At 47.6% G+C, this 27,676-nt stretch overlaps 2 protein-coding genes across 10 annotated transcripts in view; both read left to right on the forward strand.

Moving 5' to 3' along the window:
- The window catches only part of MAPK4 (mitogen-activated protein kinase 4), a 46,213-nt gene extending 35,268 nt beyond the window's left edge, over nt 1-10,945 (forward strand). For all 3 annotated transcript variants that reach the window (XM_049794260.1, XM_049794261.1, XM_049794259.1), the window contains exons 4-6: nt 3,105-3,266; nt 5,403-5,604; nt 7,475-10,945. In XM_049794260.1, coding sequence (XP_049650217.1) covers nt 3,105-3,266; nt 5,403-5,604; nt 7,475-8,162 — 1,052 coding nt within the window. In that variant the 3' untranslated portion in view covers nt 8,163-10,945. The remainder of the gene's footprint in view (nt 1-3,104; nt 3,267-5,402; nt 5,605-7,474) is intronic.
- Nucleotides 10,946-14,647: 3,702 nt separating this feature from the next.
- ME2 (malic enzyme 2) overlaps nt 14,648-27,676 on the forward strand; it is a 43,752-nt gene continuing 30,723 nt past the window's right edge. For 3 of the 7 annotated variants that reach the window (XM_049794264.1, XM_049794268.1, XM_049794263.1), the window contains exon 1: nt 25,265-25,387. The gene's annotated coding sequence lies outside the window, so the exon portion shown is untranslated. Of the gene's footprint in view, nt 14,670-25,262; nt 25,403-27,676 lie in introns of those variants that run through there. The other 4 variants (XR_007504988.1, XM_049794262.1, XM_049794269.1 and 1 more) reach the window with 3 other exon arrangements.

Consider the following 27,676-nt stretch of genomic DNA (forward strand, 5'->3'; position numbering starts at 1 on the left):
TGCAAACCTCCAGTAATTGCCTTACACTGGATAAATTGTTTTTTGAGTATGCGTCAGTGGCACAATTTAAATTGAGTGCTTAGCATAAGTCAATATAATTAACTCAGTAGTCTATCTGGGGTGCTTAAGCAATGCAGTTAAATTAAGGTGATCAGTTATTCTTACACAAGTTAATGAACACACAGCAGAGAGAAACCCCCAGCCCCCTTGCCCTCCCCACAGCCCCTTCTCTGGGTGATGCAGTGGCAGGAGCAGCTTTGGGTCTGGCAGAGCCCTGGGAGGGCACAAGAAATTTGGCTAACCCAAAGCTTACAGGAGCATAGCATGTCTCCAATAGCTAAAATCTGGTTTGCAGACCTTTAGAGAGCTCCCCAACATGAGCAGCACAGAAAACAGCGAAGAGCATCCGTAACTGAGCAACTACAGCTCCCTCCAGTGACTTTTCCAACCTCTGCTGCCAAAGCACATCCGAAAGTGTCGCCAGTGGAAGCAAGAGAAAATAGGAGAAAAAGAAAAGCTGCCTGTCCTTCTCCGTGGGGTTCACCAGTGGGGCTGTGGCCGTGACCAAGAGCTAGGAGGTGGCGTGGTGGCTCTTCCCGTGGGATCGGTGCTTGCTCCCAGAAGATTCGCTGGCAGGGTTTGGGTGCTCACCGGGGGCTTGGTTGCAAGCCTGAGGAAGGGTTCCCTTTTCCAAGATACAATGCGGAGCTCCTCATGCTCGCCTTGGGTAACAACAGCACATTGCGTTTATTCTGTCTGTAGTTTGTGTTTTTCTTTTCAGGAATTAATGCCTCCAGAAGGTCCCTAGGAATTACATATATAGAGGGTAATGATGCAGAATTGGGTTCCTGAGAGCCATAATTCAAGGCTTCCAGCATTGCATTAGCAGCTTCTTTGTGTCACTAAGCATGGTGCCTTTCAGCTGCCAGGTACCTTCAGGGAGCAGCGGCTGGAGCTGCACTGAGAGGAGAACAGCCACAAAGCCTTTGTGACTTTTAATACCCTATAATTTTGATCACAGTTTGGGAAGTAGCCTGACTAACAAGTTGTTTCCTGATGGTCATCTCCAGTTTCTCCTGGAGCTATGCTGCGAATTTCTAGGTGATGTGAAATTCATTTTTCTATAGGAAAGTGAATTCATTTGCCCAGGATTAATATTAGGAGGGTGTCCCTCTGTCTTTTTTGCTTTTTCTATTGCTCTGTCGACTTCTGAGGCTTTGTTCTGAGCGGATGTGTGGTGTGATGGTGACCAGCTGTCAATGTTGCTTTGGGGTTGTCTCAAGTTCATTGCCATGTCCTGGCTCAGAGCTCTGCCATTCAGGATGAAAGTGGCCACAACAGCATTGACCCAAACCTTGTTGGAGTCATGAGGCCGTGATGGATGGAGACCCTTTCCCAACCTCGACGTTTGGACCTACCCTTGCCCGGGGGAGTGTGTTTGGGGTCAGCTCCATGGATTTGAGTCTGGAAACCTGTTGCAGACCCACAGGGAACTCTGGGCTGGGGAGGGCAGCCCCTGGGAGGTGCTAGGGACCTCCAAAGGGACAGGGTTGCCTGAGGCCGCGAAGCCAGCAATGGTCTCCACTAAAATGTCCCCTAAAAGTTGGCCTCTCCACCCTCCCTGCAAACTGATCAGAAGTCCTGTCCCATAAATAAGGTTCACTCCTCTTGCCGTGGATCAGCTGGGCACTGCTTGCCAGTGAAGCAGCCTGAAATCCATGACTTGGACGGCAGGGTCTTGGTAGCCCAAAAATCCCCACTGGTTTGTCTGCCCCAGCCAACTCGCTGTCTTAATGCATAGTCCTGCCTCTAATGACAGAATATTTATAACCGGCATTTCTGGCAGACAGAAAATCAATAGCGCCACTCAGTATTTCTGCCAGGCTGCTTCTCTGTACACGTAGGAAACTGGAAATCAGCCATGGAGCTCTTGGTCACATCCGATAGTGCGCTAAAGAATGGGATTAACGTTCATTAACGAGGTGGTTGGCTCCGCTCTGCTGGCGCTGCTGCTTCTCTCCTCTCACTGACTGGTAGCCAGTCCTGAGCAGGGGCTTAGGAATGTGTGGATAAATATGTCCTGAAGGAAAAGGATTAAAAATATATGATCGCTCTTAGCGGTTGTGGACATTGTCACCATCAGAGCCTTGACTTGGTGCCCAACAGCCAGCAGGAACCGGTCAGAAAACACCTTTCCCATCAGGATTGCGCAGAGGTCGGGCACTTGTATTCATTTAAAGATGAAGCTTTGGGACCCCTGGAGCTGGGTTCACGATCTTCTCGTTATCGTTGGGGTTGTGGCGGCACTTTTTGTCACCACTGCACAGAGGAGCTTTTCTTCTCGGCATAGCACAGCGCGCGGCAGGGACACGTGGTGACAGCGTCAGGCAGTACCCTGCCTGGCTGCAGCCGTGTGAGCTGGGATGCTTCATTTGGGGTTGTGAACGAACCCAGCCATGGCATTGCTTAAAGAAGAGAGTTGTCAGTTTTGAGGCGGTTAGAGCCGATATTCATCTCCTTCCATCATGCATGATGGAGCCCATGGATGGATAATAGCTCCCACCTCCATGATTTCGGTTGGGTACAGTTTCTGCTCAGCCTGTCAGCCTCAGGGTGATATGCCAGGAGGGCAAATCATCTAGGTTAACTCTTTCACTCTTAAAATGAGGTGACCCAGCTGGGAGTCCCACCGACGTGAGTGGGAGAGGGAGGTGTGGGGGTTTTGGGGGCTGCACAGCCTGCTTGTGTGCAGGTGGAGGCATCTCAGCTGAAGCTTTGCCTCGAACACGCCTGAGCGGTCGCTCCGTGTGCTGCTGTGTAGAGGGAGAACCAAAAGGCGAGCTCTCAAAACGGGAGACAGGATGGGAACAGAGGGGTAGGAAAGGGACCTGGGGACATCGTTGCACCTGGTTCGTAAGAAGGTGGCGAGGACATTTTCTTTGGAGCAAAGAGCGGTGGCTAATGCCGGGAAGCATCAGTGCAGAGAGGCTGGTGGGAGATGCAGGGCTGCGGTGACGTGGCTCATTTCAGAGGGGTGGCTGATAATACCCCCCCCCAATTTAACTTCTGGATCCCATCTCACTGCCTGTTTTCTGCCCATTTAGGGGGTCACGAGCTGGAACAGATGCAGCTTATTCTGGAGACAATTCCCGTTATCCACGAGGAAGACAAAGAGGAGCTGCTCAAAGTGATGCCCACGTTCATCAACAGCACCTGGGAAGTGAGGAAGCCGCTGCGCAAGCTGCTCCCCGAAGTGGACAGTGAAGGTACTGTAGTGCCCGCTGGCTTCGGCAACGTCCTTCTCCTGGGACTTCCCCCGGCTGCCATGTTTTTGGACCTATTGCTCCAGGGGGTCACAGGAATCGTCCTCTTAAGTCCAAGTGCATGAACGCTGGTGAACGGGATTCAAGATATCTGGGGGTTTGCAGTGTATGGTCCCACCTGTAGCCCAGCACGTCCCCACCACTGTCCCACCGGGGAAGGTGTGGGCTGCAGGACAGCACTCATGATGCAGTAGCTTTCTCGCAGGTAGCTCATACAGAAATAAGGGTGAAATAGTCTTCCAAAACTATTCTGAGACATTTTCAAGGTGCATCCCTGCTTTCCTGTGCCTCTTCTTGAGCTGTAAGTGAGGGTTCAGCCCAGAGGTTATTTTCAAGCCCTGTTCATTTTCTTGCTGTGCTTTTTGCATGAACACAATTGTATAGTACAGGAAAATAAATGCTTTTACTTCACAGATACTTGAACTCCCTGAGATGGTTGCCACAGGCAGAAATGTTGTCCAAGTGCTCCGAGGCTTGGACATCACTCGCGTCAGGCTGTCACAGCCTGCAATGCTCAAATACCACTTCAGCCACCTCCCTCCTTTGGCTAAAGCTTAAAAAAAATCAGCAGTGTGTTGTTGCGAGGGGGCTGCAAAGGACAGGCTTTTGGACCTGAAATTTTGCCTGGGGCAGCTTTGCAGGCAGTGAGAGCTTGCAGGGAGGCAGCCAGAGTTGAGCAGTGTGGACCAGGGCACATCAGCTCATCTAAGCTCCTTCCAAGGCTTAAACCGGGCTGGTGGAACTGGCCACTTGCTTTTGGGAAGACGTCAAGACCAAGCCTGGCTTATGTTTGCTGACGTAACTCTTCATTATAAGACATCCGCTCTATGGGCTTGGCAATGCGATACCCATTGGCCCAGGTTACCCAGGGACCATGTCCGCCTCCAGCAAGCAGGAATGGATTTATTCCCTGTCATTACTGCGGGAAGAAAGGTCACCTGCGTCCCTTACATAATTCATCGACATTTTCCTGCCTCTCTGACCCATGATATATTGTAATACATAACTCATAATATATCGTTCCACTGTGCTTCTTGCCTGCAGTCGGTGACCTTATGAAGCTATTGATTCCTTCCTACTTAATTAGTCCAAGCAATGAAATAATCTCGCGGGACACAATCGGATGTTGGTTAATGTTTAAGCACTGAGGCAATAGGCACAGCCCGCCCTTTCTCCTGAGTGATTTTGCCCCTAAAGAACTGTCCCATTCACACAATTACATCTTTAATAGGGATATTTCTAAAAGTACAATGCAAAAGTTGTAACTGAAGAAAGGAATATTCCTGTTTGCATTATCTGAACTCTGAAGGACTCTTCCATGCACCAAGAATCAAGCAATAAGCAACATCTTTAATGACAGGATTTGATTTTTTCACATAACCTCAGTAAAGGAATCATCATCAAAGAAATCACAACAAACCCTCTGCATTTAGATTTCATTCTAGTCACTTTAATTGCACTTAATTTCCTTCATCATCATTGTAGAAAGAGTTCATGCTTCACAGTCTTTCTAAAATAATTCTGGGCGCTTGGTATTCTTTAAATATTAATGAGTAAAATAATTTCATAGTGTTGGTCACGCAGAAGACTTTTAAAAATTGCACTTTAAATCTAATCCCACTTCAGTTGCACATAAAGATGTGAAATCAGTTGCCTGAAATGCAATGTCAATGTGCTTGTCAAATGGATCTGAGAGTGTGGACTCAAATCCTGATACTGTCCAAAGTCTTTTTGGTGTACAAGCTTAGTGTTTTGGCCTGGGATCGCAGCACTGGGTATAACATGTATAGACTGTCCTGTGGAGGTGTGATGCTCTCACAGTCATTTCTCCTGCCTTGCTAGATGAAGTGACACCTGTGGGCTGCAGGATTGCTCCACCACAAGCACACAGCTCCAGTGGAGGGTGAGATGGATGCAGCAAGGACAGAAGTGCCCGTTTTAGATGCACACGGAATGTGACCTTTAATTCCTTCCTTACTTTGAGGGGATTTGGTATGGGGGATTCACCAGGCTCATCCTGGAAAGGAAGCTGGTATTGCTTCTGAGGAATTAGTAAGCTTGTTTGTCTCTGCTTCACAGCTATCGATTTTCTGGAGAAAATACTGACATTTAACCCTATGGATCGATTAACGGCTGAGATGGGTCTGCAGCATCCTTACATGAGTCCGTATTCCTGCCCTGAGGATGAACCGGTGTCTCAGCATCCATTCCGGATTGAGGATGAGATTGATGATATTTTACTGATGGAAGCCAACCAGAGCCAGATGTCTAACTGGGACAGGTATGGTACCCAAGGCTGGGCCAGAGACTAGATACTGGCCTAAATCATTTAGGCAGAACTTGACTGGTGAGTCTCTGACCTGCTTTTGCTGGGGTTCAGCCACACGTGTTCCAGACCCATGAAAGACACCGGCTTTTCCTTCTTTATGCCATATTGTAATTCTAGCCCGAGCTGGCACCTTGCTGAAGCCAACAAGAGGTTTGTCATTGATTTCCACAGGGACCAGATGTTGAGTCTGCACGTTGCAGTTACTGAGTGTCTTTCTGCTCTTGGTTTTATTCACAGCCTATATTGTCTTCCATCTGAGTTACATCTGTTTAAGTGATGCTACAGTTCTTCCTTCTGTCCTCTGTCTCTATAATACAAGTTCTAAAATAATGTAATTCTTGTACCTTTTGGGGACCAGGCCTGATTTGGAGCTCTGTATTTATCACTTTTCAAGGTGCGTAAGCCCCAGAGGCCACGGATCTGGTGTCTTTTAAAAAATCCTTAATTGTGTTGACTTCTAAACGGTTTGCTGAAAGTCATACAGGAAGTTTAGAGTGGGTCAAAGCCTTAAGCTGAGGTCTCCCATGTCCTAGGTGATTACCCCAATTACTAGGCCAGTCCCAGGAGTGGAGCAGACAGAACAAAATAAGCAGCTAAGAATTAACTAGGTTCACTTTCCTATAGAGCTCCTTCCAGCTGAGCAGGGTGAGCTGGCTGAGGATGTCTGCAGCATTGTTCCTCTCTGCCTAGCAATTAAATCCCTTCGCCTTCTTAATCCACTATATTTCACCAGCATTGAAAAAAATAAGCTAAAGAAATCCCTTGCCTTCACTATTATTAATCTCTTGCCTGGGTGAACAAATACCAGAGTGGAGGCTGCGGGGGACAACCAGATAAATTAGGTAAAGAGAAAAGCTGGAAGCTTTTCTTAGGTTATCTATCTTCAGTGTTTCCCCACAGCTCCAGCATGCCTGCCAGTTACAGTCACCAAAGCAGCAGAGCAGTTGCTGGAGGTCACCTTGTCACCCTTTTATCTCTTGGCTTTTATATTTCATGGTGTGGTGCAAGAAGCTAGGACCTAGACTGTTGGTCCTGCCACCCAGCTAGGGACAGCTGCTATAGGGCTGAAAATTTTGCCACACAGGCCAAGGGTTTTAGAGGCAGGAAAAGATTTTGCCTGTGTGTTGTGGGACACCTGAAGAGCGTTTCATTGCTGGGACATAGAGCCCCCATACCTGGGGTAACGTGTATTTTAAAGGCAGCTCAGTTAGGAACCAGTAAATTAAGATGTCACTTTGAAAACCATGTCTAAGAATGGGTGTTGTCAGGTAATTGCAATCAAGGGAGTTGGACTGGCTTGAGAAGTTATCACTTAGCAATGTGACCCTTCAGGGATGCTCCTGGTCCACAACACCAGAGTAAACTGGTGTTGTCCAGTCTCAATGGGGATTAAGCTCATCTTTTTTACTTTTATGGCAACAAACAAGGAGCACTCATGCTGCAGGTACTTGTCTGTGGGCTGAGAGACAGTTTGATTATTAATATTGTTAATCATGTTTTAATCCCAAGTGGAGGGAAGGGTATGAAGGGCTAAATGAAGGGGCCAGTTGGTTTGGTTGTTGGACTTTTATTACCACTACTGGTCATGTCCATGCAGCCTGGGCAAGCCTCACACTCCTCATAAATTACTCAGCTCCCCTGCCTTTTTTAATGCACAAGAAAAAGGTCTCTAATGTTAATAAGAACTTAGAGATCTGTAGGTAAGCAGTATATTAGCAAGAAAAGGGCAAAAATAGCAGCAGCAGCGTGCATATCTGTTTGAGCACTGCTGTTTCTAATGAAGCCATCATCTGCATGTCTAATAGCAGCGTGCCTTTCGCAGGTATCACGTCAGCCTCTCCTCTGATTTGGAATGGAGACACGATAAATACCACGACATGGATGAGGTTCAGCGGGACCCCCGGGCAGGGTCTGAATCCATCGCTGAAGAAGCACAAGTTGATCCACGGAAATACTCACAAAGCAGCTCAGAGAGGTTCTTAGAGCTATCCCACTCATCCATGGACCGAGTATTTGATGCCGATTGTGGGAAATCCTGTGATTATAAAGTAGGGTCACCTTCCTACTTGGACAAATTGCTGTGGAGAGACAATAAGCCCCATCATTACTCAGAGCCCAAGCTGATTTTAGATTTATCCCACTGGAAAAGAACAACCATAGCACCTGCAGCTGAGCTATCGCTGGAAGAAGAACCATCCAACCTTTTTCTGGAGATTGCTCAGTGGGTGAAGAGCACGCAGGTGGGTCTGGAGTGTCCCAGTCCTCTTCCGGAGATTCAGGAACGGAGCCTGCCATCTTCTCCTCACCACCTCCACAAAGAACCCACGGAGGTGAACAGTGAAACAGACCCTGAGTTTGACTTGGACGTCTTCATCTCCAGGGCACTGAAACTTTGCACAAAACCCGAGGATCTTCCAGACAACAAACTCAATGACATCAACGGGGCCTGCATATCTGAGCACCCCGGTGAGATTGTACAAACAGAGGTGTATCAGAAAGAGCGATGGTGAGGATCCCACACCCGGGAACCCCCACTGTATCTCCCTGTTCCTCTCTGATGGTGTGGCCATTGCCCGGGGCTGAGTGGCTTCCATCTGTCATTGAGCATCCGTTTTTTACACTATACCGAATGCCTTTTTCTGAAAAGGCAAGCACAAACCACATGCCCCTTTTGATGCCTTAGAAATACCTTTAAGGGAATCAAGAGGTGTGAATGAAATACTGAGTTTCTTATACTGCCTTAACACTCTTGCCTTGCAATCTCTGGGACCTGTTTGAAACTTAAATGTACGAGGGAGAGATGACAGTACATGGTAAGTTTACAAACAGAAGTCAAATCAACTTATTTCCCTTTCTTTTTCTATAGCATCTTAAAATGATGAAGACAAAATCAGCATTTTCATTATGGTCAGATACCCTCCTGGTTTGACGGGTTCCCAAAATGCCAAACTTTGAGCTCCTCTGAGGCACCTGTGTGAGTACAGGCGGTTTGGAGAGAAGCCATGCCAGGCAGCATCCGTGGTCAGCCGTCAGTCGGCAGAGAATGGAACTAGAGGTAGTTTGGCCCTCAGACAGAAAATAACTCTTCGAGAATGTTAATGGGGAAGGAATTTGACCTACAAAATATGGGACACTTGGGATCTTATTTTATTTTTTCTCATTGGAAGAGAAAATTTTTGCTAAGCATGTTCTCCTTGTTTGGTTCCTCACACATAAATTCTCCCTTCTGTTGCACGGGGTAGATCCGAGCTCTCCAAGTACTTAGGAGGCCCCATACCATACATTTCAGTGTAACAACCTGGTGCTGCAAGTCCTGTCTCTGGCAGCTGCCCAGCAGACCAGCGAATTCTGGTGGTAAGGGCTGGACAGGAGTCGAGAGCTAGAAACAGGGCGTCTCACGGTGCGATGCTGCCTGGCACCACCAGCTACACAGACTCAGCAAGGGCACCCACCTTTGCTAATAAAAAAAGAAATGAAAGTACTACTATTTTACCTTCTGACAAAGGTGTTGTGAAGAAAACAACAGTTCCTGTGGCATTAGATTCGTAACTGGCCGCTTTGCTTCCAGCTTCTTTAGATGATGCTGGTGTCAGCAGGCAACTGAGTGCAGTTTGTAAATAGACAAAACCACAACTGATCTACTGTAACTTCTGTTTTCATCCACACTTCTGAGCACCTTAATAATTAATCAGCTAACAAGAGTTTGTATATGGAAGAAATGTTCTATACTTATATTTAATCAAACTCGGCAGTTTTTTAAATGGAAAATCTGTAAATAGTGTCATAAAAGCCAATCTCCGCTTTCCTTGCCATCGTGTCGTTGTGCTCTCCAGCACGGTGGCACTACTTTCATTTGTAAAAGAGAAACTACTGTACTTAGTAACTCCAAGGTCCGTATTTAACTATTGTTCCTATACGAATTATTTCTACCCTTTCAACAAGCAATCTACTAACTGTTCGGAGATGTGAAGAAAACTCACGTGAGACTCGGACGATAACTAACAGCAGCATTTACTGTATTAACCCTGGTTTCTGTTCTTGGTGGGATCAGGTACAGGTTTAGCTGTAGGAGAGCTTGTGCTAGGCATTGACAAGCCCAAAAACTTCTTCTTATTGTGAAGACCTCTCCTTAGGCTGATTGAAATGCCGTTACTCCAGCTGATTAGCAGCATAGGTGTGAAGGCTGGCAGCTGCATGGATGGGATGGGGTGGAAGTCCTGGGCAGGGGTGGAGAAGGCATCTGGAAGGCAAAGCCATTGGAGAAGGCATCTGGAAGGCAAAGCCACTGGGCTCTGGTCTTCACCTCAAGCGTTTGGACATCCCCCACAATGGTTTAGAAAGGGGAAACAAGGGAGAAACAGAGGGTTGGTTTCCAGTGGGTTGCAGATAATTGATATACCTCAACTAAAGCTCAGCACTTTTACTGGTGGTGGGAGAAATTCAGACGCGGAAGAAACAGCCACCCCTGCAGCAGAGCGGATCCAAATCCGGCCCCGGCAGCCCCCGACTCACCGCCCGTGGTCCCGCTCAGCTTTGCCATGGGGCCGGCAGCAGCCAGCAAAGGCTGGGAACAGGATTGCCAGCGCTTGGGTGAGTGTGTGCTGAGAGAGCAGCTGCAGTTGTGTCCCGTCGCTCCTGGTGCCACCCGGGAGAAGCGGAGCAGATAACGCCCAGTCTCTTGATGGGAGATGCACAAACGATGCAGCTGGAGGCATCAACTGAAAATTAGATGATTGGGAGCCGACGGAGTTTAAACCTGAAGGATAAGATCAGCAATGTGAGAGCTGACTTTTAAAACTCTCTTCTGACAGATTCAGCAACTATTTTCTACCGTTGGGTTAAACATGGGGACATGCTGACATGTGCAATCAGCAGCGACCAAACCACACCAGTGTTTCCTTGGTGGACATCAGTCGCTACGTGCTCTGAAACCAGAAGCCATTTTCTGTGGGTTCTTACATTTGGGCTGAACGTCTTCACTAGAGGCGTACGGGACTATTTATTATGGCCATGAAAGTAACAGTTTTGCTTTTGAATATTTTCTTCTAAAGAGGAGTGGGAGCTTGAGGGCCCACAGTTAAAGTGTAATATTAACTTCACATAACTTCACTTGCAAGAAGCAAACGGAGCTTATTGCTACTGCTCCGGATTTTCCATCTCGGTTTGTGAGCTGTTATTTAACATTGTTCCAAAACCTCGGCATCACGTGCTGGGAAAGGGGGGGAAACAAGAGGGGTAGCTTTAATTTGTTACCTGAGTGTGCTCAGCCGATCACAAGCCAGATTTATTTCTCATCTACAACAATAAAATTTAAGGCCTGAGCCTTCCTTGCTTGGTAGCGTGTACTTATTTTGCTTACTATGAGACTTGAAATGTTTATTCCAGTACTCGTGTCTAGAGTTCTTCTGCAAATCAGAGAATCATAGAATCATTTAGGTTGGAAAAGACCTTTAAGAATGATCACGAACATCTGCATTTGTGCATGCGTTGCATGAAAGTTTGCATTCTGGGGTTATACAGTGTTGGGTAACTTTTTACCAAGCTTCGCTTTGGCTGGTGCAGGCCGTCCGAGTGCTCAGGGTCACAGGGAGGGAATTTAGACGTTGTCACCAGCATGGCGACTTCTGCAAACTGCTGCTTCTTGCAGTTCTTTGAAGAATCGTTTCAGTGCAAGGTTAACCATTGGGTATTTCAATAAATTTGCATGTGTTATTTATTTGAAAAAGAAAAAAGGAGCATTGCTATCATTAGTAATACAGGCAGTGTGAGGGGCACTGAGGCCACATGGCAGTGGGATGGGTGGACGCCCTGGATTTAGAGATGTCCCAGTGTGGGTGTGCTGAGCAGAGGCAGGAGGGCCGGAGCGCGCTGCTTGTGATCTCCGAGGCTCCGGAGCGAGCGACGTGGTCCTGTTTGGTGACGTGGAGAGACAATGCAAGGGACTGGACTGGCAGAAGCGGAGGGACTGCCGATGTCTCCAAGCTGAGGAAGACCTCAAGTTTAGAGGCTGGCGTTTAAGACAGTGATCAGGTACGTAAGTGCCCTTGTGGGTCCCAGCCATTGTGGCGGGCCTTTTATATGGTTTTATTTGAAGAAGAACAGAGGGAGCAGCATCCCCCTGCCCTGAACCTGTGGGAGCAGCTCGTGGTGGCCTTCATGCAGGTTCTTCCACTACAGCCACCCACTGGCCACAAGTTGGGGACTGGGAATCCATCAGGCAGACAAGAGTGCAGCTGCCTGGTCAGCTGCTCTTAAAAACACCTTCAAATGGCAGAATGATGCCTCCGACGGATCGGTTGCTGGCCCGGTAGTTGTTCTTCCCCAGTCACAAATACATGACTATTTTTACTGCAGTTTATTTTTAATCATGTTGGGATTCAGCAGCTGTTACACCATCACAGAGCTGCATGAACCAGATCTTCAGAGCTTTACCATTAGTCACAAAAAAATCAGCTTACTTTTAAATACAGTTTCAGCGGCATCCTGGGAAGCGTTTCCTATGCAAATCACACCTGGATCCCAGAGTAAAACCACAGCATGAGTGTCGATGAATATTACATGTAGAGCTATTGCAGTCTGGACTGCTAACGATCATTTCTGTCCCTTTTAACCCAAGACAAACACGTATTTGAGCAATTTCATGCCACCATCTAACATTTTGGAGAGCTTGCAGTGAGAACACTGTATAATGTGGTATGCAGACATTTCAGGTCTGAAATGTTCTTTTTTTTTCCCACTGATTGTAAGAGGACTTGAAGAGGACAAATACACCATATGGTGTTTGCTTGTGAATAGTTGCCTTTGACATTTTCAAAGGCAGAGTTTGATTTTGAAGTAGTACAATACTCAGGTGAATGTAGTCCTCTCAAAGTGCATCTTCACTTTCCAAGACCGTGCTCATTTTGAACTGCCATCTGGCTGCTGTCGGAGCTGGTTTATAACAATCACATTGCTAAATTCAGAGAGTAGGATTTTATTTATCAATAAAAGGAGAATCTGTCTTAAAAAGATGACCTTCTCTCATGGGGGCTTACTCCGTCGGCTCTTGGGCTGCAGCAGAATAGATTGCAACAAAAGGACTTCAAAAGGGTTGCTTTGATTAATCTTGCAGTGCAAATAAGGTGGTTTAGGAAGCCTGTATAAATTTTTATTAAGCGTTGGAGAGAATAAATCCAAGTACATCTTTGACAGGACAGACTATACCTAAAAATAGAATTAATTCCTGTGATATGTCACTGCTTCATGAAGTATTTGTGTGTACACACAGATGGTATATTGTTTTAAGTTTAAGCAATATATAATATTCCTCCCAGAAAATGGCAATAGATGTAGGTAAAGGTGATTCAAGGTGTGATTTGAACTCTCTGCTTACCCTCTGTGCTTCAGTATCCATGGGTGAGAACCATGCGGGGCACATCTGATGACCGCTTAGTGCTTGGGCACTAGCTCTGTCCTCATGGGAATTCCTGCCTAGGTCATACTGGTTGTGGGATAAATATCTGGGGCAAAATCTGGGGTAATTAAACAAAACTTTGATAGTCCAGGCTGCAGAATGGAGCAGGTAAGAATAACAGGTGTGTGGGATTGGCTTTGTGATCAGGGACAACAGAGGGAAGAACTGTGATATATTTGGGGCTTTTTTTGAAGAATAAGGAGTTTCTCAGAGTTTCTCATTAAATCCTATTTTTATACAGCTCTGCACTAGAAGGACACTTTATAAAACTGATTTGAACAGCCTAAGTCTAGTGCCAACTCTAATGCAAACAGTCCACAGTGGAGCAGCTTGAACCTCGCAGCCCGGCCTAAAACCACCGTCACAAAACAGCTGCTAAAAACACAAAATCTTCCAACTCTGCAGAGCCTTCACCCCGGTCTCACATCCACCCTTGGCACGGGTTGCTTGGGCACCCGGGGCTGTCACCACCTCGTCCATAGCACTGTAGACACCCATGAGCGACTGCCAGCTCTGCCGGAGGTGCATGGGGAGCAGAAGGGAATGAGCTGGTGGCGATGCTGTGTCTCACTGCCATGGCCCATGCTTCTCCATCCCTCGCTGCCTGTTACGGCATTTCCTTCTATAACTGCCACCAAAAACCAGAAAGGCACCTCTGGGCAATTCTTAAAACTATTTAAAAGGAGCTGGTCTACGTTTCTAACTGTACACAAACCAGTTTGGGTTTTTGACTCAACAAATGTGGGTGTAATGCCAACTGTGTTTGCGGTTTTTTTTCCCCTTGTCGTTTCTCCTCTGCTGCATATTGATATTTCAGTGCAAGAAGGGCAATGCCAGGTTAGCAAACACCCTGGGAATGCCGTACCTCCGACGGTGAGCTGTGTGGCTCCGGCACTAAGCAGGCAGTGCTGGGCTGGCTGCTTCTCCGTGGTTATTGCAGCAACTATTTTAAAATCCTGGGGCGCCTCTATTAGTCCCGCTGGCACTTCAGGAGGGAAGTGGAGATCAATGGAACGGCTTGAACTCAGCCAGGTCCAATTATAAAAGGAGGCTGAGCTCCAGGATGAGTAACCATCTGGCTGCGAACGGGGCTGGGTGATGGGACAGGCAGCACCATTGTGTTTCCGTGCAGTCACCCCACTGCTCTTGGAGCAAGAATAGGGTGGGTCGATGTCAGATGGATGGGTTTGGAATGACAATTTAATAAAGAAAAATTTCCTTTAAAAATACGTGCTGTCTGCCCCCAAATCCTGCTGGCCACTGTTAACTGCCTAAGTGCCAGCAGGAGCACGCAGGACAGAGCCACGGTAAAAAGCCTCTTGCCCTGCACAAGTTCAGTGCTGCATCTCCCCATGTGAGAAGAAGGACAGTGAAAACACGCTGGTGATGGGAGATGGGATGGGGAAGAGAGCACGTGAGCATACAGAGGTGATGAAATATCCCTGCTGAGCAATAATGCTCAGTAAGGGAAGGAAATAATTTCAGCCTGAAGCATTTTTGCTCAGTTCTGCAAGGGACCTGCACTCATGAGCGGCTGAGTGCTGGGAAGCCGCTGGTCATCCAGGTAAGTCCTTCTCGAAAACACTCAACAGCATTGCGGGAGGTGGAAGGTGAAAGGAAAGATGCCCTGTGCATGAACTGGGCTCAGCCAGGCACAGCACATCTTCTGTGCGTGTGTGCACATACAGATATGCGTGTGTTTCATGAGCTGAATGCCTGGGGGAGCCTCTGGATCTGGCCTCTGGATTGGAAAGGTTTGTTTCCATCCTTATAGTTCCATCTTTTCCTCTCAGCACAAAGCTCAGCCACATCTCTTCAGCCTCCTTCGCCTCTGGAGATGCGAATTCCTTCTCCATGATGAAAGCTTCTTGGCACTGTTGTAGGAATAAAACCACAAATGCAGAGGATCTGAGCTGTCCGCGTACAAATCATCTGCTTTTTCAGCTTGCTGGAGGTGGTTGGTACTTGAGTTATTCCATCCTGGAGTCAGCAGCCCATATTTTTAGGAGTTTGATGAGCCTAACCATGTTTGTGGATGGGCAGCATTCACATCCTACCAAAGAAGACCCATCAGTTCCCAAAGCCGTCACTGCTGGGGAGGAGGAGACTTTCAACTGAGAAGGTCTCCTCAGGCTCAAGAGTCAATCATTTGGCCCAGCTGGGTGCAAGGAAGGCAAGGCAAGAGGGACGTGCGGACTCCTGCCGTCTGTAAGGTGTAGATAAACAGTCTCCAGGGAGGTCTAGAAACAAGAGACGACCCTCCTGGAAATGGTTAAAAACGATTTGGAGGGGCCTTCAGATTTTCCTTGTGTAATCCCATGCAACTGTCAGCTGTGAAAGGAAGGAAGAAAAGGCTCTCTCTCCAGAGAAGATGGTATATGATGGTTATTCATCGCACGCTGAAAAGGCTGTCACTGCAGCAAAACAAGGCCTTACATTTGAGTGCTTCTGCCGCTAATTCAGTGTGCTGAGCAGCTGGAGCCCTCTGTGGTCCCACCGACCGAGATATAGCTCATTATTCTCTTCCTACAAAAGGATGTAGAGAAATTAGCTTTTCTAGGCAAAATTAGCAGCAAATCAGGGGCTCGCATCACCCATGCATGGCCTGTGCTGTCTCTCGGCCATGGCTGCTGTACACCTCATCCTGCTGTCTGCTTCTGGAGCTGCACCCCACCGCTTTCTGAGTGTCACCGGAGCAAGATGGGCTTTGCCTGGGCTGGGTGAGCTTCTCCATCCTCCCATGGCAGAGGGACAGGCTTGGCTGGGGACAGAGACAGTGCTGGCACTTGGAGTCATGCATCTGTAGAGAGCTGGCAGTGGTTGTTTGTGTGTCACCTCTTAATCCTCAGCCAGGCTGTGCCTTTGCTCAGTCTCTGATGGAGAAACAAACGGGAAACTGAAGGCAATGGTGGCAAAAATGTCAGCCAGTGAACTGCTGAGCAACAAACAGAAGTATTTAATCACAGAGTCATTTACAGAGGGGCTGAACAGCAGGAGCTTTAGTTTCTTCCTCTGGCTGTGACTTCTCTGTCTCCAGAGACACTGACTGACACTTTGCACCGACTGAACTGGCTCATTAAAAATGACACATGGGCAAGACCTGTTTGTCATCTCTCCACTGGGCGAGGGTCCATTCCCGCAGCAGGTACTTTGTTGCTCTAAATGATGTTCCTCAAACGCGCAAACACAGTACCTGCCAATAAATGCTAAGATCTTCCATCCTCTCTCCTGCCACTCTAAGTTGTTCCCCCAGGAGCTATGTGGTGTCTCTGTGCTGCTGCATCTTCGGATGAGCATCCCTGTGCACATACTCAGTTTCCATTAGCCGATTCTTACTTCCCAACTCCGTGGTTAGGAACAAGGCAGAGTGCTGCTGTGGGACTCGCTCTGCAGCCCGCTTCTCCCTGGCCAGCTGAGTGCCCAGGGGTAAAATCACCCCAGCTCTGTGTGTGTGTCCTTAATCTCATCTGTAAAATGGGGAGAATGAAAAAAAATGCTTTGAGACCAGTTGATGAAAAGAGTGAGGTATCCTCTAGTTTTCTTCTCCAATCGTTAAGCTTTTATAGAATCATAGAATGGATTGGGTTGGAAGGGACCTTTAAAGATCATCTAGTTTAGGGCAGTGAAGTTATCATGAGCGGGCTGAGTGGCAGCCTGCAGGGAACCCACCTCCTGCACCAGCGCATCCAGGGGAAGGGCAGACACCGAGCCCGCACACCCCAGCTACTGTGACTCTGCTTCTGGTCCTGTTGGACCCGCTGAGCTGTTTGCTCAGCAGCAGCCATGAAAGAGCCAAGATCTCCTCTTTGTGGAGATGGATAGAGAAAAGAGGGGGTGGGGGGAGAAACCGTGGGAAGCCATGGGTAGGCAGATGGAAGAAGTGGAGTTGAGCGGTGGATTCGGGGACTCCCACCAGGTACCAGAGGCCTGTTTGCACCTGGGGTGCAGAACTGCATCCTCCTTCGGGAGGATGTCCCCAAGCCAGGGCTGTCGCTTTGGAGGACAACTCTTTCCCAGCCCCTGGGCAGGTGGGAATAATTGTTTTTCCCGGTTAAAAGTCTGTTTGATTTCAGAGTTGTGCAGCTCTTGAGCTGTGTGCTGTCTTAGGCGAGGATGGACCGCCCTCTGCAGGGGAGCTGATAAAAGTGGGGTTCCTGGCCTCTCTAATTCATCACCTGGATTAAATCCTACAGATCAACCCCACAGGGGACCCAAACTGATGACAGCACCCAGGGCGAAAGCTCTGCCATGACCTTACACCCTCCAGCAGCCTTCCATTTTTAGTCCTTGTGTGGTGCAGAAGAGCTGCAGGGCGAGGGTGTACCAGCGGTCGGTGGAGTTTTTTCCCGCTGCAGGGAGAAATAATGGGATCACACCTATTTGGCATAAGTGTAAGCAGTGCGGAGTGGCTGTAGGTCTGGGTTGGCAGGGTGGTGAGTGTTCCCTGCTTCCATGAACGAAGCCAGGAGATGCTTTGTGTTGCTGAATTGCATCTGGTAGGTTTTCTCCAGCAAAGTATTTAAGCACGTCATGATCAAGCAGGTCAGCAGAATCATTTAAGTCAATGGGGATTATTCTTGTGCTTTGTTTGTGCATGCGCTTTGTTCGCCTGGGTTGGTATTTAAGTAACAGAGGTTAGAACAGAAAAGGAAATTATGCTGTTTCTGGTGACCTGAGTCCACACTGTGCAGGCACTGAGGCCACCTGGATTGTATCAATGTGTCTAAAAAACATAAATTCCTGTCTTCAGCTTTGACAGTACATTCACCGCACCCTCTGACAAAGAAGGCAGAAGGGAGGAACCTCCTCCTATGTGGGACTGAACACTGATAGCTGTACCTGCTAAATTAGGTGGCTTTTAAAACCACATATTATTTATATTTATGTATTTTAAAACCAGTATTTTAAAACTATGTTGGAGACAGCTTTTTCTCTCATAGAGAGAAGCCTGTGATCTACTGGGCAAGCTCAAAATAAGAAGTCCAAATCTTTCTGAACAGTAACCTGGTGCTGCCCCCAGTTTGCTCGTTAACTCTGCACTCCCACTCCCCCCCCCAGATATTTGGGACAGGGCTAATGTACAGCTCACACTCAGATGAGTTTATCAGCAGCTGAAAAAGTACAAAGTCTTGTTGTTCAGGCCTTTGTATGCACTGCTGGAAAGTAAGACAGTATCCAAAAAGCAACACGTACAGCTGCTAGCCCTCTGAGTATTCCCTGACAGCTGCAATTTGGAGTCTGCAGGAGCTGTGGGGATCGACTGAGACTGAGGGGAAAGTAATGAACTGACTCTCCTGGGCTCAATCATGCAGAATATACAGAGTGACTGCAGTCCTGTGCTCCCGCTTCCAGGCCTGGCCACACGCTTTCCCTGGGGACTCCGAGAGATCGCTGCGGTGAGGGTTGGCATCTGGAAGGTTTTGCTCCTGACAGCGTCTATTCTGCCGGCAGTTTCCCGATTAGGGACTGCCAGCGCCTTTTGTCTCCAACTGACTTCTGGAGCAGAGAAGGAGAAGCCCTGGAGGGCATTAAATGAAGGCATTAAATAACAGCAGGGGTGCAAAGGGACCCCAAAACCCTTCTCAGGACAGAAAGGATTGCTCGAGCCTACAAGTCAGGCAGCCTAAACTGAGGTCCTGCAAAGAAAAGGGAACAAATCCTCCTGGAAGCCATTTCCAAACACCTGAAGTGGATAAAGGTGGTCGGGAACAAGTGGCATAGATTTACTGAGGGTAAATTGTTCCTAACAGCTTTTTGTGATGGCTACCTGATGGCTTTCTTCTTTCAGCGCGTTGACTTTAGACCTCTGGCCAGCAGGCTCAGAGCAGAGGTGAGATCTGTGGCTTCTACAGCTCTGTGTCATGCCATCTTTTAGCCTCAAGTGCCTTTCGGCAGTGGCTTCATTCAGCTTCAGCCCACCTGATCCTTGGTTTGAGGAAAATAAGCCTAAACTGGAAAAAACCTTGCTAGCTAAATAGGTCTGGATTTTCAAGAGGCTCAAGTTCCCTCGCTTTCAGAAAAGAGAAGAATCGTGTTTGTGGAAGATGTCAAGAATCAGAGACTTCCATTCACAGCAGTGCTGATGAAATCTTGATGGAGTTAGGTTCTCTGTAATTTAAACTACAGAAGAGCTTCTGAATAAGTGCCAAATCTTGCTTTATAACATAAGTTTTGTAGCTGGCTCATAACTCTCTATCCAGATATCTCATAACTAAGACGTCTGACACTGTTCCAAATCCAGAAGTCTGCACATTCTAGAAAGTGATACGATGCACAAATGATGTAAGGGATTTATGGCTTTTATTGTTTGTATGAGATACAAAACCTCATCATGTAGTTGTTTCTCCCTGATCACATTTTTAATATTAACCTTCTTCTGTGGGAGGAGTTAGTTTTTGTGATTCAGCTAGTAATATGCGGCCAGTGAGCATACCTGTCAGATGAGTTAAAATACAAAGGAGTCTGAGAAGGACACAGATGTAACACCATGGGTCAGCAGCTACAACACTGCTTTAGCAGAATCCTATGGATTGCTTTGCCTTCCGCAACGTTCAGCAGGTAAATTGCAGCTCCAAGAGGAAAAGCCATTTCTCTTTAGTGCCGAGCTGGTGCTCTGCTTATCCACCCGTAGTCTCTTTTCTCACTTCTTTCATAGGAAACTAAGCTGATTTGCACTGGTTAGGATGCTACCCTTTGCCAGCCTTATAGAGAAGTCAGGGTAGAGATGATCATATTGTGCTAACAGGTACAGAAAATTCACTCTTCGGCCTTTCAAGCCAGTACAATTTGGAGACCTATGAAGGTTAATGGATCTTTTTTGGCAATTTTCTCTATTATTTTTTCTGTCACTGCCATATGGAGAACAAAGCACACTGTTCTCACTAGAGAGAGTTTCAAGCCTGAGACACCAGTGTAATTGCCTGGGAGCCCAGGCTGAGAGTGTGGTGTCCATCAGCTTAAAAGCAGGAGCAAGAGTTATAGAGAGTGCATATGCTGATGGTACTCATCCTTTAACTTTCAAGTCTCACCACTGGCTCTGATCAGTCCCTGCGAGGTCCATTCTCATTCTGCAGCACATGTACACCCCATATTAGAAAAGAGAGAGGCCAAAAAGCGCTGTGTGCTGATTTCAAGATCTTAAACCCAGAGGCAATGTCACCAAACCCTTACTGATGGAGTTAGACTCTCCTCTGAGGTGTCTGAGTGACACCTCTTTCCAGCTTAACTCAAGTCAGTGGGACTTTAGGGCTTCTAAACTCATAGTGAGTTTAGTGTTAAGTTTTTGGTGCTTTTTATACCTGCTTTGGTCAGATAAAGGCGTGACAATCCCCACTTGGTATATACTGAGCGATCAGAAGAGGGCAGTCCTTCCTCTTGGTACTCGCTCTACTTTATGCTTGAATTAATAGTCTCAAAGGCACAAGTTGATGCTGCAGCCTTGTGCTGATATGGTTACGCTGGTCAGGGATGTGGCTAGAGGCAACCCCTGAATGACATCGCTGCAGTGGAGTAGGGCCCACTGCCAACACAATTCTATCAACAAAGCTGCACTTTAACCTTACTTGCTATTTTCGCTGCAGAGCTGCAAGTATGGAATAACTGCGAGGATTACGTTAGTCCTCAACCCCCTCCCAGATCATCACACAAAAGGGAGACAGAGCGATAGACCATTTGAGCCTCATGATGAAAATTAATTTGTTACTTCTGCGGTTAAAGGAGGCACATTAAAGACACAAGTTTTCTCTCCTGAGCCTAAATTGCCATCCTCGGTTCAGGTCCTGTGTCCTTCTGCCCTTCCACCAAGACAGTTAAGGAACTCAGCCACTAGAGAAGAAATATAAGAAACATGATGTCAGGGAAGATGATTCAGAAGGACAGAGGTAGGGTGCTGTAGATGATCTCTGGAAGAAAGCTCCCAGTTATGAGGATGGTGTGGGCAAGGGTCATGTGTGTCTGCCCCAGAGCTGAGACCACAGCACATATAAATCCACCTGGTTTTAATGCAACTAATACAACTGAACGCAGTGGGCCAGAGGAAGGGGTTTACCCTGATTCCCAGCAGAAAAGTAGATCTATTAGGGGATTAAGGCACCAAAAAGTCTGTGGCCTCCCCCTGCGAAGCCCGCTCTGTGTGGTACCTGTGGTCTCTGCCCCAAGCAGTAAGGGAGGAGCTGGGCAGCCTTTCCTTGACAGGGCACTTGCTTCTGGCCCCACCATGGTGGCCAGATTTGCTCCAATACAGGTAAGCGTGCAAACTGCAACCGTATATTCTAGTCGCTCTGTGGCTGTATTAATGGGGCACGAATGCGGAGGGAGGAGAGGGTCATTGGTCAGGATAAGTAAAGTAGCGTGGGGCAGTGTTGAAGGTGCACTGAAGAAACTGAAAATTTATGGAAGCCGAGGAAAAGCCAGAAAGACAAGATGAAACACCACCTGGTTAGACCATCTCAGGTTTTGTCACCACGTCCGTGACTGTTCAGGAGCTCAGCAGAGTAGAAGCAACTGATGATCTGAGGTCAAACGGGTCACCAGCCTAAAAAGCAGGTCAAAAGCAGAGAAAGTAAAACATAAATTAAAAAGCAGCAAATGCCAGACCTGTTAGTCTACAATGACAGTTATATGAATCACTGACAAAGGGATTCATCAGAACTAGGGAGGGACCTGTATTCATGCACACCAAAGCTCCCTGATTGGGAAGACCTACAGACGCGTATGGATATATGTTTAAGCAAAGTCATCCTTAATCAAGACAGAATTAACAGTGCCACAAAAAGTCCCCAGGAGCTGGAGCTTTGTCATCTACACCACCAAATTCTTAGCACAATCCCAGCCATAGCTCTGGACCTGGTCAGCTACCATTTTCCCAAATAATTGCTGGACACAGCGTGGGAATTAGCACACTATTCCCAAAACACAGTCTGTATGTGAATGTTGGTTTGGATGGTAAACCACTTTAATAGCATGGATGTGGGCTGTTCCCATGTGAGCTGGGGAATAGTCTGGACACATTTGATTGCAAAAAAGCTACATGAGAAATTTCAAGCAGGAGAAGTTTCAAGTAGGAGTGTTCTACTTTAAAAGGTACAACAAAATTACTGGGCAGAAGTAGAATCAAAATAATGGAAACGGTAAAGGTAATTAGCAGTGTTGTTGCTACAAAGATGTAAAAGGGGCAAGGTTTGTGGAGAGAAGTAATATGTTTTAGTGGAATTGGTCTAATAAAAGATATTCTTTTTCTTCAAAAACCTTGCCTGGAGGTAACGATCATCTTTACTGCCTAGTTCCTGCTATAGTCTCATAATGTAAATGAGAAGAGTCATTAGGGTCATCTCTCTATATGAGGCTTAGTCTAAACATATAGTTAAACCTCAGCACTTTTTAACAGAAATAAAAGAGAAGAAGCTGAAGATGCCAGTTTTTATCAAGCCACAGAAACTTTCTTACTGAGAGATGGCTTGTCTGGTAGTCTGTGGTGTAAAAATTTCTGAGATTGGAGGTAGATAAAAACTAACATGACTGTTTAAATAATCCTTTGCTCAGTAGCTGTATATTATAGCAACTTTATCAGTGTATTTATGGGAATGACAGTGTAGGTGTTGAGGCAGCACTATGGAGGGAAGAAAAAGGGCCCTGGATCTAGGTGAGTAGAACAGAGAAGTGATTTATTTTTTTTTAATTTACATTAAGCATCAGTGATATAAAAAAACAAGAACACAGAGTCCAGCTCTGGTGATGTTGCTTTAAATAGGATATTTGAAAAACTGGAAATGTTACAGAAGGGAGAGACAAAATTCTCTCAAGGATGGGAAACAAAAGTCTTCTGTTTAATTTATCAGACAGACTCAGTTACAATCAGTAAGGTTTATCATGAGAAAAATGAAACAGGAAGTATCCGACTCTGTGATTTAGCAAAGAGAGATAGAACCAGCAGCAAATGATCAAAAGTCCAGGAAAACTCAAATGGGAAATACAGCATGGTTTTAGGAGAGTGGAAGTGATTTAAGAAAAACCACCTTGATATATACCTTCAAACTACACTCGGATGACTTTTGGGAGATGCATTTTACTTCAGCACAAACCGCTGGCTTCCTCTGAAGAGGAACCCCAGTAGAATGCAATGGCTTGTATATGCAGGAAATCTGCTATTATAATCAAATAGTCTCCTGTTGTATTAAAAATTTCTGAATGAATTCACGCCCTGTAGCGAGCGAGCTGTGAAACTGCCTGAGGCTGCTCCTGTACAGCCAAGAGAGCAGAGCCGTGACAGTTGGCTTTAAGAGGTTGAGGAATGCCAAGGGCTCCCAGTTGTTCTCTTGGCAACAGCAAAGCAACAACATCATGTGCGCCAAAAGAAACTCTTCTGTGCTGAGGACCAAATATGGTGATAAAAGTCCTCAGGAGGAAGAAGAAATGACTGCTTCTCTTGTTCTATAGCACAGGCTGGTTGCATGAATTAGCTGTAAATGTAACAGTCGCTCGGTGGCTATGCAGTAGCGTGAGATGAAGAACAGGCTTGGGAAAGCAGGGTCCCATGCTGCATGGGATTGCTGTCCATATAGATCAGACATAAAGCACCCCTGTTGTCTCAGGACAAGACAAGTTTGCGTCATCATGACGTGCTGTAGCATGACAGATCACTACGGGATGCTGCTGCCCACCTGTACGAGGCTGGGGTTGTGTTAAGGCATGAATCGTGATACAGACCTCCTCTCCACGACGACGTGTAGCTTTAAAAAGCTTTGGAGGATCGGAGTCTGGATTTGAGAATGAATGTAACTGATATGAAGGGGCTGCTGGGAGAAAACACTGGTGCAAAAGAAGTGGGTGTGCGCTCTAGAAATGAAATGTCTCCCTCCCATTAAAAATTGTTGCGGGGAGTTTCAGACCCTGCAGCCCTGCCAAATCCCATTCCCTGGGGTGGAGGTTTTCCTCTTCTGGGACTAATTACAACATAGCTTTCAAGACAGTCATTCTTTCACAAGGAACTGTTATGCAGTATATTTGAGCAACGTGTTAACTGTTCATTAGATACATTGGGCAAGATCCTCAACCAGCCTAAAATAACGTGGGTTTACAGCAATATTGATTTATGCTATTCGGGTATGAAGTCCGGCATTTTTAAATGCCTTCACTTTGGGCTATTTTTAGCCAGGTACAAAGTCATGACCTTGCACGTCATTTTAGCAGTCTCCTTTGTTTATAGGTGCAGCACCACATTATTCAGAAATGTTTCAAAGCCATCACAGTTATGCCGACGGGGGGGGGGGGGAAAGCAGCAGAATATGCCCTTCATGACAGGCCTCAAAATCATGATTAGAAGAGGAGGTTTTGATTAAGTGGGTTTATATATTGTTACGGTTACTATAGCAACTCTGCTTCTTTTAACTGCACGGTGCTCCTCTGTACATCTAACAATTTAAATCACGTTAAGTGCCAGGAGAGGATTAACACTGGAAAACACCTCACAGTTTGGGCGGGAGAGGAGACGGACGGGGTCTCAGGTGAGGAAAGCGGTCGCGTTTCACACCATCGTACCTTCCTGCTCCCAAACGCTGTGAAAGCTTAGCTGGGGAAGAGGAACATTTCTGTGAAGAAGGCGAGACCAGTGTGAGGACAAACAGCCCGGAGTTGTTACGAAAAATGACGCTTTCTCAGACCGCAGCTCTTTCCTGGGCCTGGCAGTTTTCGCGCTGACCTGCAGCATGAGCTGCCTCGCTGACTAGCTGCCAATGGAGGGGATCTAACCCTGTGGCCCCTGCCACTGGGAACCGGCGTCCATCTTGCTTCAAATAACTATACTCGGGGGGGGGGGGGGAACCCCTTCTCCCCGCCACCCTCCTCCTGCTTCGCCTTTCCCGCCCAACCGCCCTCCCCGCCGCCATGTTGCCTCCCCGTCCCCTCAGGCGACACCCTCCGCTCCGCCCCGCCCCTTTCATGGAGCCCCGCCCCTCCACGCCGATTCGCCATCGCGCCTGGCCTAATTAACATATAACAGGCCGCGCCCGGCCCGCGTTTTCCCCTCCGCCTAGAGCGGGGAGCCGCGGGGGAGAAGGCTCGTTGGCCGAGCGCCGCCGTCGGCTTCCTTTTCATTGGCTGGTCCTGGTTGTCAGTCATGGGGAACACCCCGCCCTCCGGAGTGTCCCTCCCTGGCGCCTCCTTGTTCGCTCCATTCAGTGGCGGGTTTCCGAGGCGGACGGAGCTCCGGCGGATGGGAGCTGCTGTTGCACAATAGAAACAGGTCCTCGGCCAGCATCACTCAGAGGGCAGCAGCCGCAGGAGGAGGTAGATCCCGTTCTGGTAACAATTTTACAATTGCAATGGCGTACGAAAGGCCTCTGTCTCTTTACAAACCCGTATCTTGAGGGCGTTTTCTCCAGAGCCTCGACCCTCGCTGCCTTTCCCCCTCCAGTGCCTCCCCCCATTCTGAAACCTCTCCCCTGCCGCCTGCGTGTTGCCAGGGTGAGGAGAGGGCGTTCGCTTCGTTCCCCTGGCCCCCGAGCTGTAGCCGGAGGTGTGCGGTAGGCAGGACCGGGCCGGGACCGGGAGGGCCGGGGCGTAGGGCCGGCCCCGTCCCGCCGTGAGGGGGTCCGAGGCCCACCCGGGAGCGGGAAAGGAGGGGATGGAGGGAGCTCGGTGTCCCTGGGGCCGACTGAAGTCGTTCCTCCCCCGTTTGTTGGGAGGCCCCGAGGCTCGGCCTGCTGCCGGGAGCGCCCCTGCTTCCACCCCGGGGGGGCAGCGGAGGCCGCCCGCCCGCCCGCTGCGGCCCGGGTTGCCCTCGGCCCGGCGGCAGGTGGAAACCACTAAAAGCGGCTGTTTTGCTTCGGAGGAAACAGGGCGTGCGCTGCCAAAGGCCGTGCAGCGGTATGTGTTTACCAGCTGTCAAAATGGGTGAGAAATTCAGCTGCCACCCTTCGAGAACGACCTCCCCCCCCCCCCCTTCACTGGTGGCAGCTCCTGGGGTCAAGGCCGGGAGGATGATCCCCCAAACTTGCCAAATTCAGGCTACAGCTGCTTCTGCAGCTCCTCGGCGTTGGCCGACGTTCCCCCCTCATGCCGGCTTTCAACCCACGGTGAACTTTTATGGCGTGGCCCTAAAAGCCAGAGAGCAAAAGTTGGGAAGCGGCAGAGCGTTGGGAGAGGAAACGCCGTCAGGCTGCCCGGTGGTTTTTAGAGCTGGGCTCTGCGGTCCATGGGGTTTTGGCTCTCGGCTCTGTGTTAAAAGAAGTGGCAGTGGCTGTTTGAAATGCCACCGTCGCAGGTCCCGCGTTCCTCTTGGCCTCGCTGCACCGTAACGTTATAAACGGTATTAGGCAAGTGCTGGTCTCTGAGCATCTTGGTGTGTTACGTCACGGCACAAATCTCTTAACTAATTGAAGAAACGGGAAAACTTGCAGCATGTTGTTAAAGGGCTGGTAAAAAATGACGATCTTGCAGCTGAGCGAGCTATTAATTATTTGGTATCTTTGTGTTCTTCGTTCCAAAAAGTTAGTAGTGAACAGCAAAGGGAAATTTTCTAGGTATGTGTGTAAACACGTGGGTAATAGAAAGAGCTAGGCAGAGTAGCAAACTCTGCGAGTAATCCGTGTGTGTGTGCAGCCAGCAGTGTCTAATATGATGTTGGCTCTATTAGACGTGATAAGGTCTGCAGAAATTTAGACTGAGCAGGTATTTTTAAGAGAAAGTGTGTATTACAGTCCCAGGACAAAACTTCTGATAATCCTGTGCAGTAGCGTTACAAGTCAGCAGTGTCAGTACAGACAAGATTTGAAGCTTTTTCTTCTGCAAACTGAGAAAGAAGCTGTCAAAAATGCATGGTGGTGTGCCATGCTTGAGTGAGTACTAATTGGATGTTCATCTTTACTACTGGTGGGAGCACCTTTATTACAACAGAAGGAGCACTTTGCTGTTACTAGGGCTGGTAACTAATTGTGTATGGATAGTTTTTCAGATTCTTCTGTAATTTAAGCAGGATTTTTTTTTTAAAAGCCTTAACTGTAGTGCACTCCAAGATTTATAAGTGGTTGGCAGGCTTATACTTCACCTGATCGGCACTGAATTAGCAAGCGGCTCAGTTTCTCTGTGCTTATTGCTGAGCTGTTCTCCCAGGAAGAATTCCCTTTTGTAAGTGTGCAGCAGTTGTTGAGAACATTCTCATTACTCTCGCAACTTATATCCAAAAAAATCTGTATCTTTGAACTGAAGAAAACAGCTCTAATACAGAGATGTGCCAGTTCTCCAGAATAAAGCAACAGTGGCTTTCTCTTTATTTCTGCAATCTTTCTGAGGATTCTGCAGGATAAGGCCTTTGTCCCGCACGCGTAGATGCGCTTACCTTTACTACCGGTAGCCCTCCCAGTTAGACAAATGGAATAAAATAAAAAAGGTGAATACATTTTCTTGTCAGATTAGGCCAAAAATACTGCTGCTGCAGTTTCCACAGTACAAGATAATGGACTTTCTGATGCTTAAGAAAAATATTTAGGTCAGATCCATTAATATATAAAAAAATAGCTCTCTGATGTTGTGTGGTAAAAGCTTTTATGAACCAAGGCTCCAATACCAAACAATTTA

Source organism: Accipiter gentilis, chromosome Z (genome assembly GCF_929443795.1).
Source record: "Accipiter gentilis chromosome Z, bAccGen1.1, whole genome shotgun sequence".
In the NCBI taxonomy this organism is placed as follows: domain Eukaryota; kingdom Metazoa; phylum Chordata; class Aves; order Accipitriformes; family Accipitridae; genus Astur; species Astur gentilis.